Source organism: Ursus arctos, unplaced genomic scaffold (genome assembly GCF_023065955.2).
Source record: "Ursus arctos isolate Adak ecotype North America unplaced genomic scaffold, UrsArc2.0 scaffold_4, whole genome shotgun sequence".
In the NCBI taxonomy this organism is placed as follows: domain Eukaryota; kingdom Metazoa; phylum Chordata; class Mammalia; order Carnivora; family Ursidae; genus Ursus; species Ursus arctos.
This window is the reverse complement of record NW_026623056.1, coordinates 15651595-15664982: the sequence shown is the minus strand read 5'-3', so window position 1 is coordinate 15664982 and position 13388 is coordinate 15651595. Positions and strand designations below refer to the sequence as shown.

Sequence of the window (13388 nt, the reverse complement as noted above, 5' to 3'; positions counted from 1 at the left end):
CAAGATCCTGGGATCAGGACCTGAGCCAAAGGCAGACGCTTAATTGACTGAGCCACCCAGGCGTCCCAGAAGTAGTTCTTTTTAATCACACAACCAGACCTTATGATTTCTCATCTAGATTTCTGATTCTCAGCTGGTTTCCCTCCTTCTAAGTCCATTACCTATCCAGTGAGTTCTCCATACTATTTAGACAAGTGTTTCTTAAACACTAATTTCATTATTCCCTGCTCTTTTTTTTAATAACCTCACCCTTTCTCATTCTATCCCCTAGTGAGTAAATCTTCAGTGGTTACAGGTTAGAGTTCAAACTTGTTAGCCTAGCATTTAAGAGTGTCCATAAAGAAATATTACAGTTAAGAATGTTGTAAGTGGTGGAGAAAAATAAAGCAGGATAAGGGGATAAAGACAGGTTAGGAGATACTTTAAAATAGGGTGGTCAGTAGAGGCCTTTCCGAAGAGGTGACAGTTGAACAGAGACCTTGACTGATGAGGAGTCGGCCATATGAAGAATTTGAAGAGCGAGATTCAGGCAAATGCAATTGCCAAGACGCTGAGATGAAAACAAGCTTGGTGTTCACGGGTCAGTTGTATTCAGTGTGGATGGAGTAAAGGCAGTGAGGCGCTGTCATTCAGGATCCATTCAGGAATACTGAGATTCCATTACATATTTCTTTTTTTGTTGTTTTTAGGAGAGAGTATTACCACCTTCATTTTACAGATGTAAAATCTAATGCACAGAAGGTTACATGATACCCCAGATCACCTAGTCTCGCTAATCAGAAAGCATGGTCCATGGCATTGATTGGGAGCTTAGTAGAAATACAGACTCTTAAACCTCATCTCAAACCACTGTAATTTACATTTTTATGCATAATTTGCATTTTTATTAAGATCCCCAGGTACCTTGAAAGCAAAACTTATTATTGAAAGAGAGGATTAAACAAGAGTCTCCTGACTTCCAGCCCTATGTTAGACCAGGCTGACCAGAACTTTGTTGCCCTGCATTTTGGTAAAAGGGAAGATATTATTTAATCAGAAATTTCAATTAATTAAAAATAGTTTCTTGTAGAGGCATCTGGGTAGCTCAGTTGGTTAGGTGGCTGCCTTCGGCTCAGGTCATGATCCCAGGGTCCTGGAATCGAGTACCATGTCTGGCTCCATGCTCAGCAGGGAGTCTCTTTCCCTCTGTCCCTACCCCTGCTCAAGTTCTCTCTCTCTTTCTCAAAAAATTAAATCTTTAAAAAAAAGTTTCTTGTAGGCCAGCCGGCTTCCTTATTTTATCATTGTTTTATAATCAGATATTTCTAATCAGTTATTTCCTCAGAGGTGAAACCCCCCCCCTTTTTTTTTGAGAGAGAGGGAGATAAAGCAGGGGAGGGGGGTGGAGGGCAGGGATTGGCAGAGATGGAGGGAGAGAGAATCTTAAGCAGACTCCGCACTGAGTACAAGCCCGACCAGGGCTCAATCTCATGACCCTGAGATCACAACTTGAGCTGAAAGCAAGAGTCAGATGCTTAACCGACTGTGTCACCCAGGTGCCCCTAAAATCTTCTCCCTTTTTAATGATTGCTGAGACCATTTTTCAGTTTAAATAACAACCCTGTAGCAAGTGAATGATATGTTAATTCTGGGGAATTTATTAACTCTGTGTCTATCTCGATTAGTCTTATGTTACATGCTATACTAACAAACCATCGATGAAGAAAGAATAAATAATTTTCACACACTTTGCCTGGATATTCACGATTTGAGATGGCTTGTAAACATGACCTGTAATGTTTGTAAAACAAAGAATAGCATCAGAAAAAATTAGTAGTATGGGACTATTATTGGGGATAGGGGCTGGAATTAAGTCAGAAAACTTAGGCCAAAGAAGCCTACTTCAGTTCTTCCTGGAATCCTGATCAAAAAGGAAATTTGGTGGGTTATGATTGACGAGGCTCTCTAATGAAAGGATACTTGTCAGTTCGGGGAGCAAACCTTGCTTTAACTTTAAAGAAGAAACTTACTGATCTTTCTGATATAGGACTTTGAGTAACATTAGTCTAGTGGTTTTGAAAGAAGGTTGCCCAAAATGTAGAACTGTCAATGTAGCCGTTTTGACTTAGGCATTTTTACAGATGCTAGAGTAACATTTGCACATGAGCCGAATCTCTCGTGGTTTGCCTGCTGACATGGCTAACTGGAGAGACTCTAGAAAATGTAATGGTTCTCTAGTTCTCTTGATTGTCATTTGTCTCAGACCTTCTCTGCTTGGGAAAGATGGAGTAGTGAGTGCTGGCTGGAGATTAGAATTGCCTGAGGAGCCTTTAAGAGACTGTTGCCACAGTGCCTTGGGGGAGGGCGCTGTGGTTACTGGAAGAGAGCATATAGGGGTCTCGTGGAATACTAGTGATATTTTGTTTCTTGAGCTGCCTCCTGGTTACACAGGTGTATTCAGTTCATGAAAACTGTTTATAAAAGCTGTATACTTACGACAGGCACTTTTCTGTATGTGAATTATTCTTTAGTGAAAGGTTTAAAAACACTTTTATCCCCTCAGTTGACAGCATTAGTTCCTGAGCATTAATGTTTGGTGAAGTGCTCCAGTTTCTTTTAACGTACCACCAGCAATGAATAACTTTATTACAGGCATTTCAAAATCACTGATAGGTAACTTTAATGAATATTGCAAGTTATTTAAATGCTGGTCATCTGTGTAATTGACCAAAAGGAAATCCATATGTTTAAGTATCGGAGATGTGGACAGGAAATTCTGGATAGTAAGAATTTAAAGAGTATGGCTTGTTCTCTCCACCAAGGAAAGGGCACCTCTCATTTCTGCTTGGGAGCAGAGCCGACAACAACTTTGGATCTGTACATGTGCTTGAAAAGTACAGCAGAAAGGTTACAAACTAAAAGCATGGAATAAATTATTTTGGCAGAGATTTAAGGATAGGAGATGATGGTTTCTGTCTTTATTGTTAATGGCATGTTAGTACTATGGAATGAAGGATCTAAACAGGCTTGCCATCCTGGGACCTACCAGGGTGAACTGGTGGCTAAATACCTGCCCGATGGCTAGAGAAATTAGCCCCTGGTAACAGTAGTAGTATTGAGTTTTCCTTTATTATATATTCAAATGCTCAAGTATTTGGATTTGGCTTGGATATATTAAATTGTTCTTCCTAAGATAAACTAGTTAAAACTTCTTGAGGTCGTTACCATAATGTGTGGTTGGATTTTTTTTTTTTTTTCAAGAAGGTAGGTGCTTTTCTTTTTAGTTATGAAGGGAGAATATCTAGTTCATCAGAGTTCTATTGAATTAACCATCTGTTCAAAAGAAGGGAAGCTAGCAACACTTTGAAAATGAAATTAAGGAAACTGTTATATTCACAATAACATCACAAATACTTAGCACTAAAGTTAGCAAAATCGGTTTAAGATCTATGCATGAAAACTGTAACACATTGCTGAGAGGAATTAAAGAAGTTCTAAATAAGTGGATAGATATATCATTGGAAGAATCAGTAGTGTTAAGATGACAATTCTTTCCAAATTGATCGGTAGATTTAAGGCAATCTTGATCAAAATCCCAATCGGGTTTTTTTGGTGAATATTGACAAGCTGGTCCTAAAATAGTCCAAAGGTCTAGTATATAGTGAAAACAATTTTGAGGGGTGCCTGGCTGGCTCAGTCAGTAGAGTATGCAACTCTAGATCTCGGGGTTGTGAGTTCAAGCCCAATGTTGGGTACAGAGATTACTTAAAAGAAAATCTTTAAAAAAAACAATTTTGAAAAGACAATGAATTTGTAGGGCTTAGACTCTCGGATTTCAAAACTCATTATAAACCTGCAGTAACCACAACAGTATGGTATCAGAAGGAAAAGTACATATATCAGTGCAACAGAATGGAAAGTCCCAAAATAAACTCACACATATATGTCAATTAATTTTTGAACAAAAGAGCTAAAGTAATTCAGTGGGAAAGATAGTCTTTTCAACAAATTGTGCTGGAACACAAATTGGATATTTATATACAAAAAGATAAACCTAAAATCAGCAATAAAAAGGAAAGAGGTGCTGATACATGGTAAAAAATGGATGAATTTTGAAAATATTGTGTTCAGTGGAAGAAGGAAGCCAGTCACTGAAGACTGTATGTATTGTATAATTCAGTTTATATGGAGTGTCCAAAATAGGCATATCTATGGAAACAGAGTAAATCAGTGGTTGCCTAGAGCTGGAGATATGTAGGGAATGGAAAATAACTGCTAAGAGGCATGGAGTTTGTTTCGGGGGTAATGACAAGTTACGTTATTAGATCTTACTCAGTGTCTTAGATTACGGTAATGTTTGCCAACTCTGTGAATAATACTATAAGTCACTGGGTTGGCTAAGGTTATGGTATATCAGTTGTATGTCAATGAAGATGTTTTAAGAATGCAGTATCACTATGTACACACTAGAAAGGCTAAAGTCAAAAAGACCGATAAAAACTGAGGGCTTCAGAGGGGAGGAGGGTGGGGGAATGGGATAGGCTGGTGATGGGTATTAAGGAGGGCACGTATTGCATGGTGCATTGGGTGTTATACGCAAGTAATGAATCGTGGAACTTTACATAAAAAACTAGGGGTGTACTGTATGGTGACTAACATAATTAATAAAAATTATTATATAAAAAAAAAAGACCGATAAAACCACATGTTGGCAGGGATATAGAGAAACTTAGAAGCATCATGCATTGCTGATGGAAATGCAAAATAGTACAGCCACTTTAGAAAATGGCTGGTTTTAAAAAGTTAAATATATACTTACCATATTTGACCTAACAATTGCACTCCTGGGTATTTACCAAGAGAAATGAAAAATGCGTTTACATATGTTACTTGTATATGAGTGTTCATGACAGCATTATTCAGAAAGTCCAAAATTGGAAAAAAAAATCCAAATGAATGGATAAATAAAACGTGTGCTATCCATTCAGTGCATCAACAAATATAAAAAGGTCTATAAAAAATGAACTACCCAGGCACCCGACAAGGGTGAGCCAGAAAATGTTATGCTAAGTTAAAGAAGCCAGACACATAAGACTGTGGACTATGTGGTTCCGTTTATATGAGATTTCTAAAAATGGCAATTATAAGAGACCAAAAGCAGGTCAGTAGTTGCCTAGTTCTGGGAGCAAGGATTAATCAATTATGCGTAGGGCACAGAGGAACTTATTCAAGTGACGGAAGTATTCTACAACTGGATTATAGTAACAGTTGCATAGTTGTATAAATTTGCTGAATAAATCAAACTGTAAATGAGTGAATGTTATGTACTATAAACCATAAAAGAAAAAAGCTGTTCAGACGTTGGAAAGACTGGGATGTAGACCTGTCTCGCTCTGCCTCGCATAAATAATATTTGACATTTCATGTAAAATTACTAAAATTGAACTTTGGTTTAAAAAACATCAGACTGATCAAACTGACATCTTAATGTGATTATCTAGCGTTTTGCTGTTTGCTGTCACTAAGACGTGGGTGTTCTATTCATATGAGTTTCCCAGATGTCTGAAGCGTACCCCTTTAATTTTGAAGCATAACTATTCTTTGGGGTTTTCTAAAAAGATTTTATTTATTTATTTATGTATGTATGTATGTATGTATGTATGTATGTTTGTATTTATTTAGTTATTTTAAAGAGAAAGAGAGGGCACGCACACAAGCCAGGGGAGGGGCGAAGGGAGAGGAGAGAGAGAATCTCAAGCAGACTCCACACCAAGCGTGGAGCCCCATGGGACTCCATCTTACAGCCCCGAGATCATGACCTTAGCCGAAATCAAGAGGTGGTTGCTCAACCAGCTGAGCTACCCAGGAGCCCCTAAAACATAATTATTCTTTGAATATGTATGTTTTGAAATAGTATTGGCTAAACTTTTTCCTTTTTCCATTGTCTTGGTTATAATTATTATATATTCTTACTATTTTAGAAGAACAAAAATACCATCAGGGCTGTTGAGGTTGGAGAGAAAGTTGCTTTATCCCTCACTAAATCATGTAAGACTGTTCTGCTTTTTGCTTTCCACTGTATCCTTCCTTTTTGCTGTGAGTATGTTTACTCTTAGGAATCTTACTGTCCTTCAGGTATTGATTTTCCTCTTCTGTGGGCTAGAAAGCCAGACAAATACATTTCTTAAAACTCTGAGTAAGTTGCAAGTGACTAGGTTAACATGTGAGGGGGGGGGGTCCTCTTTCACTAAGTATATGTGGACTCTAATATATGGTTTTTTGTTTGCTTCTTAGCTTTTTTTCTGGAAAGGTGATATTGGCAGATAGTGACCTGAAGATAAACAGGGTATTACTGTGCTAGTGTGTTCTTTCCAGTTTTGGGTACCATGGTTTCAGTTCTAGGCCAGCTTTATATGGAGACAGAGTCAACAACCCACCCCACTGCTACTCTGGAGCCCTTTATTCCTGCTTGCAAATATTCATTGACACTCTACCCTAACAGCAGTATTATTTTTAATTAAAATAATAGATTCTTCTATATAATCCAGCAATTTCACTTATAGATATATACCTAAAAGAATTTAAAGCAGAGACTCAAACAGGTACTTGTACACTGATGTTCATAGCAGTGTATTCACAAAAGCAAAAGGTAGAAACAATCCAAACATCCATCAACAGATGAATGGATAAGCAAAAAACCAAAATGTACAATATACACAGTATTCTCTTATTCAGCCATGAAAAGGAGTGAAATTCTGATACATGCTACAACATGGAAGAACCTCGAAAACATAATACTAAATGAAATAAACTAGACACAAAAGGACAGATATTGTACAATTCCATTTATATTAGGTTCCTAGATTGGGTATTCATAGAGACACAAAGTAAGAAGTGGTCAGGGAATGTGGAATTGACATTTAATGTGTACAGAGTCTCTGTTGGGGATGATGACAACATTCTGGACATGGATGGTGGTAATAGTTGCACAACATTGAGAATGTACTTTAATGCCACTGAACTGTACACTTAAAAGTGGTAAAAATGGTAAACTCTATGTCGTATATATACTACCACATAGATTTTTCTGGTTCAGGTCAGGCTTTGGTACTTTGGTATGAATGTTTCAGATACCTCTTTGGAAACAGATTTTTTTCTTTTAGTAATAATTTTTATTATGTTATGTTAGTCACCATACAGTATATCCTTAGTTTTTGATGTAAAGTTCCATGATTCATTATTTGCGTATAGTGCCCAGTGCACCATGCAGTATGTGCCCTCCTTACTGCCCATCACCGGCCTATCCCAGTCCCCGCCCCTGAAGCCCTCAGTTTGTTTCCCAGAGCCCATAGTCTCTCGTGGTTCATTCCCCCTTCCGCTTAACCCCCCCTTCATTCTTCCCTTCCTTCTCCTACCGATCTTCCTATTTCTTATGTTCCATAAATGAGTGAAACCATATGATAAACAGATTTTGATAGAGCCCATAGTGTACTTACCACCAGCGTAGGGAGAGGCTTCCCCAGAGGAAGAGGACGTCTCCTGCCTCACACAGCGTGCCAGTGGAGTACTAGTAAGTTTGTCCTTTCATTTTCACTTCTAGGCTATCCATCCAGGATACGGTTTTCTTTCAGAAAACACGGAATTTGCCGAACTGTGTAAACAAGAAGGAATTCTTTTTATAGGTCCTCCTTCATCTGCAATTAAAGACATGGGTATAAAGAGGTATTAATTTCTATCTTTTAAATATAACCGTAAGAAGGTCAATTGAAATGGTTTGTTTAACCTATAAGAGACAGGGTAATTAGAATCTTCGGTTGTCCTAAGTGTAAGTTATTCAACTGCCACTCCCCTGAGTTACAGAAAATGTTCATCTAACTAGCGTTTCTAATCAATATATGAATTAGTTTTAGGGATTAAAAAGGTGGGATAAGCTATCACATGAAAAACTGGATTCCTGGTTATCATAGAAAAACTAATATTTTAATATTTACGTTAATATTTGTTGTCTCAGACTAGTCTTTTCTTCACCAGTGGGACGTTTTATTTTAAAAAGTTCCATTGTATTTGTAGATGGGGCTGTTTTTGTGTTTCTCTTGTATGAAATAATTCTTGGAATTGGGGCATCTCACCTTTTTTATTCCAAAGCACGTCCAAATCCATAATGGCTGCCGCCGGAGTGCCGGTGGTGGAAGGTTATCACGGCGAGGACCAGTCGGACCAGTGCCTGAGGGAGCAGGCGGGGAGGATCGGTTATCCTGTCATGATTAAAGCCGTCCGTGGTGGAGGAGGAAAAGTAAGATTGTGTGCGCTCCTGTTTTCACTTCCGGCTAGTCTTCTTAGTTTTATTTAGGTTGTGGTCATAACTGTCTTGCCCTGTTAGGGTATGAGGATCGTCAGATCTGAAGAAGAATTTCAAGAGCAGTTAGAATCGGCACGGAGAGAAGCTAAGAAGTCTTTCAATGATGATGCGATGCTGATCGAGAAGTTTGTAGACACGCCAAGGTGGGTTCAGCTATTTTTCTGACTCAGCTTTTTAAAACCAAATTATAAAAGAAATGCATGCAAATTATATAAAATATAAAGTTCTAATAGTGCATGAGTACATTAAGTTCCCCAGTCCCACCCCCTGACGTAACCACTTAGTATATATGGTATGCACTCCTCCCAGCATTTTCTACATGGATAGAAATATTTATATACATACCACAGAATACAAAATACACACACAAATACAGTGAGTACAATCTTACATAGTATCGTATGCTAATATGACATCATAGCCATCTTTCCATGTCAGTAAATACAGGTCTGCCTTATTCTTTTTATTGGGCTTAATGGTTCCGTGATATTGATGTACCATTAATTTATTCAATCCATTTCTTATTGTTTTTTTTTTTTTTTAAGATTTTATTTATTTATTTGACAGAGACAGAGAGCAAGCATAAGCAGGGGCAGTGGGAGAGAGAGAAGCAGGCTCCCTGCTTGGCAGGGAGCCTGATGCGGGGCTCGATCCTGAGCCGAAGGCAGATGCTTAATCGACTAAGCCACCCAGACACCCCTAATCCATTTCTCGTTGACGGAACTTAGGGATTTTTTCAGAATAAAAAAAATCCTTGTAAGAAATTTCGTTTTATCTTACAGACTCTATAAACATCAGTTGAGATGCTCAGAGAATGGGAATAGATACTAAATTGAGTTGGTAGTGGTATGTTAACAAATAATAATACTAACATCTCACCCATATATCACAATTACCATTTGCCACATTCTAAGCATTTTACATATACTAAATAATTTTGCCATCCTACTTCTAATCTAATTCCTGCGACAGTCCTGTAGGTAGGCCCTATTCCCATTTTGCAGGTGAGGACCCTGAGAAACAGAGTGGTCGTATGACTTGCTTGGGGTCTCCCAGCTGGGAAGTGATGAAGCTGAATGTGGATTCAGAATTCACACTCTAATCATTGTACTAAACTGCTTCTCTTGGCACTGCTCTAACAGATGCCGTGTGAATTTCTAATTTTTTTATTTTCTGGAATTTTATTTTCATATGTATTGCTTAAAATAAGATACTGACTATAAAAGCTTCTTGTTTCAAAGATTTTGTGGTAATTATATATAAATACACACACATACTATATATACACACACACACACACACACACACACACATATATATATATGCTATAAGTCAAGTAGCTTGATAAAGAATAAATCACTTGGGAACCATGAGCAGAGAGGACTCACCTTGAAGGTAATATGCTAAAGCTTCAGGCCTTTCCCTTGTGTGAGCCTCTTCTAAAATCCTGTACCTAATTTTGTATTCTCCTTAAAGACGGCCCCCAAATTGCTTTTGTTTCAAGTGCTGCAAAACTTGGAACTGTCCCTGAACATGGCATGGTAAGTTAAATTCATTTAGATTTGATAGTTTAAAAGTCTGCCATGTATTAGTGGGAAGTAAGGCCAAAATGGCGGCCGTCCTCTGTGGAGGGCTCCCTTTCACAATATGTTTCAAAAAAGAATAGGCTGATTGTCCAAATTGGCATGTTCTTGTTATCGTGGAGATGTCAGCTAGCTATTTCAGTGACTGTAACTCAATGCCTACAACGTTTTCTGAAGATGTAAATTCTTTACATGTGAAGTGTTAGCTGTATATTACCTCATGTTGTAATTGGTTCACCCAGTAGCTGGGAAGCTCGTGGGAATCAAGGACCTGATAGTACATTTCTTTTTATTTTCCCCTCTGTATCACCTGGCATGCTACTTTCTTCATGACGGGCATCAATAATAATAGTTTTTGAAATATAGAAGTAATATAAATACATTGTAAACATGGAAAATATAGAAGATGGAAAACAAAGTCACTCATAATCTCTTTCTCCTAATATAAGTAATAGTATTTCTGTATCTATTTATTCTGCATTTTTTAGTAATATCATGATAATTATACTGTTTTGTATGTGGCTATGTAATCAGCTGTTGAGTGAATGGAATGCCGGAAGATTGTCAAGGTGGTGCTTATAACTCAGAAAAGTACACATCAAGATGTTTTATAAATCTACTTAGAACTATTGAGCTTCCCTGAAAGGCTGAGATAGACACAGTCTTCAAAGCGTACTATTTTGGAGGATAAAAAAGGAAATCAGGTTCGTTTTGCAGTTCACATTCAATATGTATTCTAGATGGATTAAAAATGTAAATAGGAAAATAAAAACTGTAGAACTCTTAGAAAATATTATCAAGGCATTCTTAGACTCAGCTGCACCTGTCTGTCTGGCCAGGTCCCAGCAGTGGCTGAACTGGAGCTGCTGGGGTCGGGTGCGTCTCCTGGTTCTCAAACAGCCTGCTGCAGAATCTCTAAGTTAGAGAAGGCAGCACAGAAAAAGGATCCGTCAGAAAAAGGAAAACAACAGAAGCCCTATGATCACTGCAGAAATCATAACAGAACACAGATCCGCAAAAAGTTTCCCTTGTAAGCCGCCAAAGGAACAACTGTTTCCAATTTCTGAGAACTCAGAAAAGAGCTGTGTTGTGCCCCTCTTATGTGTTCCGTTCAGAACCTAGAGTCCGTGCTCTACTGTCTCCTTCCCTGGAGCAGCTAACAGATAAGTGGAAGTGGAAGTGGCGACATTTTACAATTGGAATTTGAAAAATCATTTCGTTCCAACTTGTAAAGAGCTTAGAAGTTATCACTCACATCCAAGAAGCAAGTAAAAATCTGAACAAAATGAGTCAGTGAATTTTAGAGTGAAGGCTGGACTGCAGGTGAATACAGTGAATCATAGCCAAGATCCGCTCGGCCAGAGCAGAAGCCGCTGGAGCCGGAAACTGATAGGAACACTTCTACGGGGATTTTGATAAATTACTGGAGTCTGGATGTGGACTAGCTTGATAGTGAGAAACTCCTCAAGGTCCAGTGTTAGGGGAACCCCAAATTTTCATGAGTTTTTCCTTTAAGAACACCACCAGTTGCTCACAGTGAAAATCCAGGAAAAATTCCATACCATTTTGGGGCAGAGGGAGGAGAAAAATAACCATCTGAAAGAGGCCCAGAGTGGTCTATTCTCCCTAACAAAAGCCAGCTCTCCAAGGGAAACTTTGCCAGCACCTCTTCTGTCTTGTGGAAAGGGCAGTTAGCCAACTCTAACCCCCTCTAGCCTTCCTGTCTCATATAACGCGAGAAAAAATGCTAAGAAACACTTCTGCGTGCACCTCGCTGGCTCAATCAGGGGAGCAGGTGACTCTTGATCTCAGGGTTGTGAGTTCAAGCTCCACGCTGGTCATACAGCTTACTTTAAAAATAAATATCTCCCTTTCCCGCTCGCCCTGCTTGTGCTCTCTTTCTCTGTCAGATAAATAAATAAAATCTTTAAAAATAAACACACACATACACACACATACATACATACAAACGGATGGTGCTCAGGAACATAGAAGCCTGAAGCACACAGGAATACAGGCTCACTGGAAGACTGAGATTTCATCATTAGATCACAGGATGTTTTCTCTCTCCTGCACCCTTCCACCACATCACCAGGGCCCCAGTATAATAACAGGGTTTCAACTGAAAGAACTGCAAGACATAGACTCTATTTAAGAAGAGTTCTTAGTCAAAGGCAACAGGAAAAACAAAACAAGGACACTAGAGGAAACAAGCCCCTGGTACCAACAGCTACTGTAGACGTTAAACCCAGCATCCTAGCCAGATTCACGTTAAGCGTTGCAGTAAAGGTCTGTGTTTATCTTAGTTACTGTAAAGTGATACCTCATGTCTGGCTTTTAACAAAAAAAAATTACAAGGCATGCGAAAATTGAGGCAAGAAAAAGCACGGTGTAAGGAGACAAACGTCAGAACCACAGATTGTGGAATTAACAGATATAGGGTTGTTTCAAGTAACTGATTAATATGTTAAGGGCTCTAATGGAGTGAGTAGACAACATGCAAGAACATTTGGGAAATGTAAGCAGAGAGATGGACACTATGAGAGAAAAGTCAAAAGGAAATGCTAGGAATCAAGAACAATGTAACAGAAATGAAGAATGCATTTGATGGGCTCTTCAGTAGACTGGACGCCGCTGAGGAAAGAATCTGTGACCTAGAACATATGTCAGTGGAAACTTCCCAAACTGAAATGCAAAGAGAAAGAAGAATGAAAACCAACATAATATCCAAGGTCTGTGGGACAATTTTAAAAAGTGAACCATATGTGTTATTTGAATACTACAAGAAGAAAGAAAGGAGCAGGAGAAATATTTGAAGTAATAGTGGCTGAAAATGTTCCAGAGTTAATGACAAACACCAAACCACAGAACTAGTATGCTCAGAGGACACCAGGCAGGATAAATATCAAAACATTTTTTGAATCATATTCAAACTGCAGGAAACCAAAGACCAATAGAAAATCTTAGAAAAAACATGAGGGATAAGAACATCTTACCTATAGAGAAACGAGGTAAGAAATATATCAGGCTTAAGCAAGAATAGGGGGAAATGAAATATTTATAAAGCATCGAAAGAGAAAAAGATAACGTCGAACTCTGTGTCCCGTGAAATTATCCTTCAAACCAGAGGGAGAAATAGACTTCCTCAGACAAACAAAGTTGAGGGACATTGTCTTCAGAGACTTGACTTGCAAGAAATGATAACAGAAATTTTTCAGAGAGAAGGAAAGTGATACAGGTCAGAAATTTGGATCTCCATAAAGAAAGGAAGAGCATTAAAGAAGGAATAAATGAGGCTAAATTTTTCTCTTCTCAATTGATCTCACAGACAACGGTTTGTCCAGAGTAAGAATAGCAAAAAAGTGTTTGGTATTAATAGCTTAAAGATAAATGAAAAAAGGAGGAAAACTCAGGCAGATCCAAAAGGAAAAAATCAGCTTCTATTATTTTGTCAAGAGAATGTGTCA

At 38.3% G+C, this 13388-nt stretch overlaps 1 protein-coding gene across 1 annotated transcript in view; it reads left to right on the top strand.

The window, feature by feature from the left end:
- Nucleotides 1-13388, top strand: part of MCCC1 (methylcrotonyl-CoA carboxylase subunit 1) — a 58808-nt gene that overhangs the window by 9919 nt on the left and 35501 nt on the right. The window contains exons 5-7 of the mRNA XM_026497901.4: nucleotides 7580-7701; nucleotides 8125-8272; nucleotides 8360-8481. Of these exons, the coding sequence (XP_026353686.2) occupies nucleotides 7580-7701; nucleotides 8125-8272; nucleotides 8360-8481 (392 nt within the window). The remainder of the gene's footprint in view (nucleotides 1-7579; nucleotides 7702-8124; nucleotides 8273-8359; nucleotides 8482-13388) is intronic.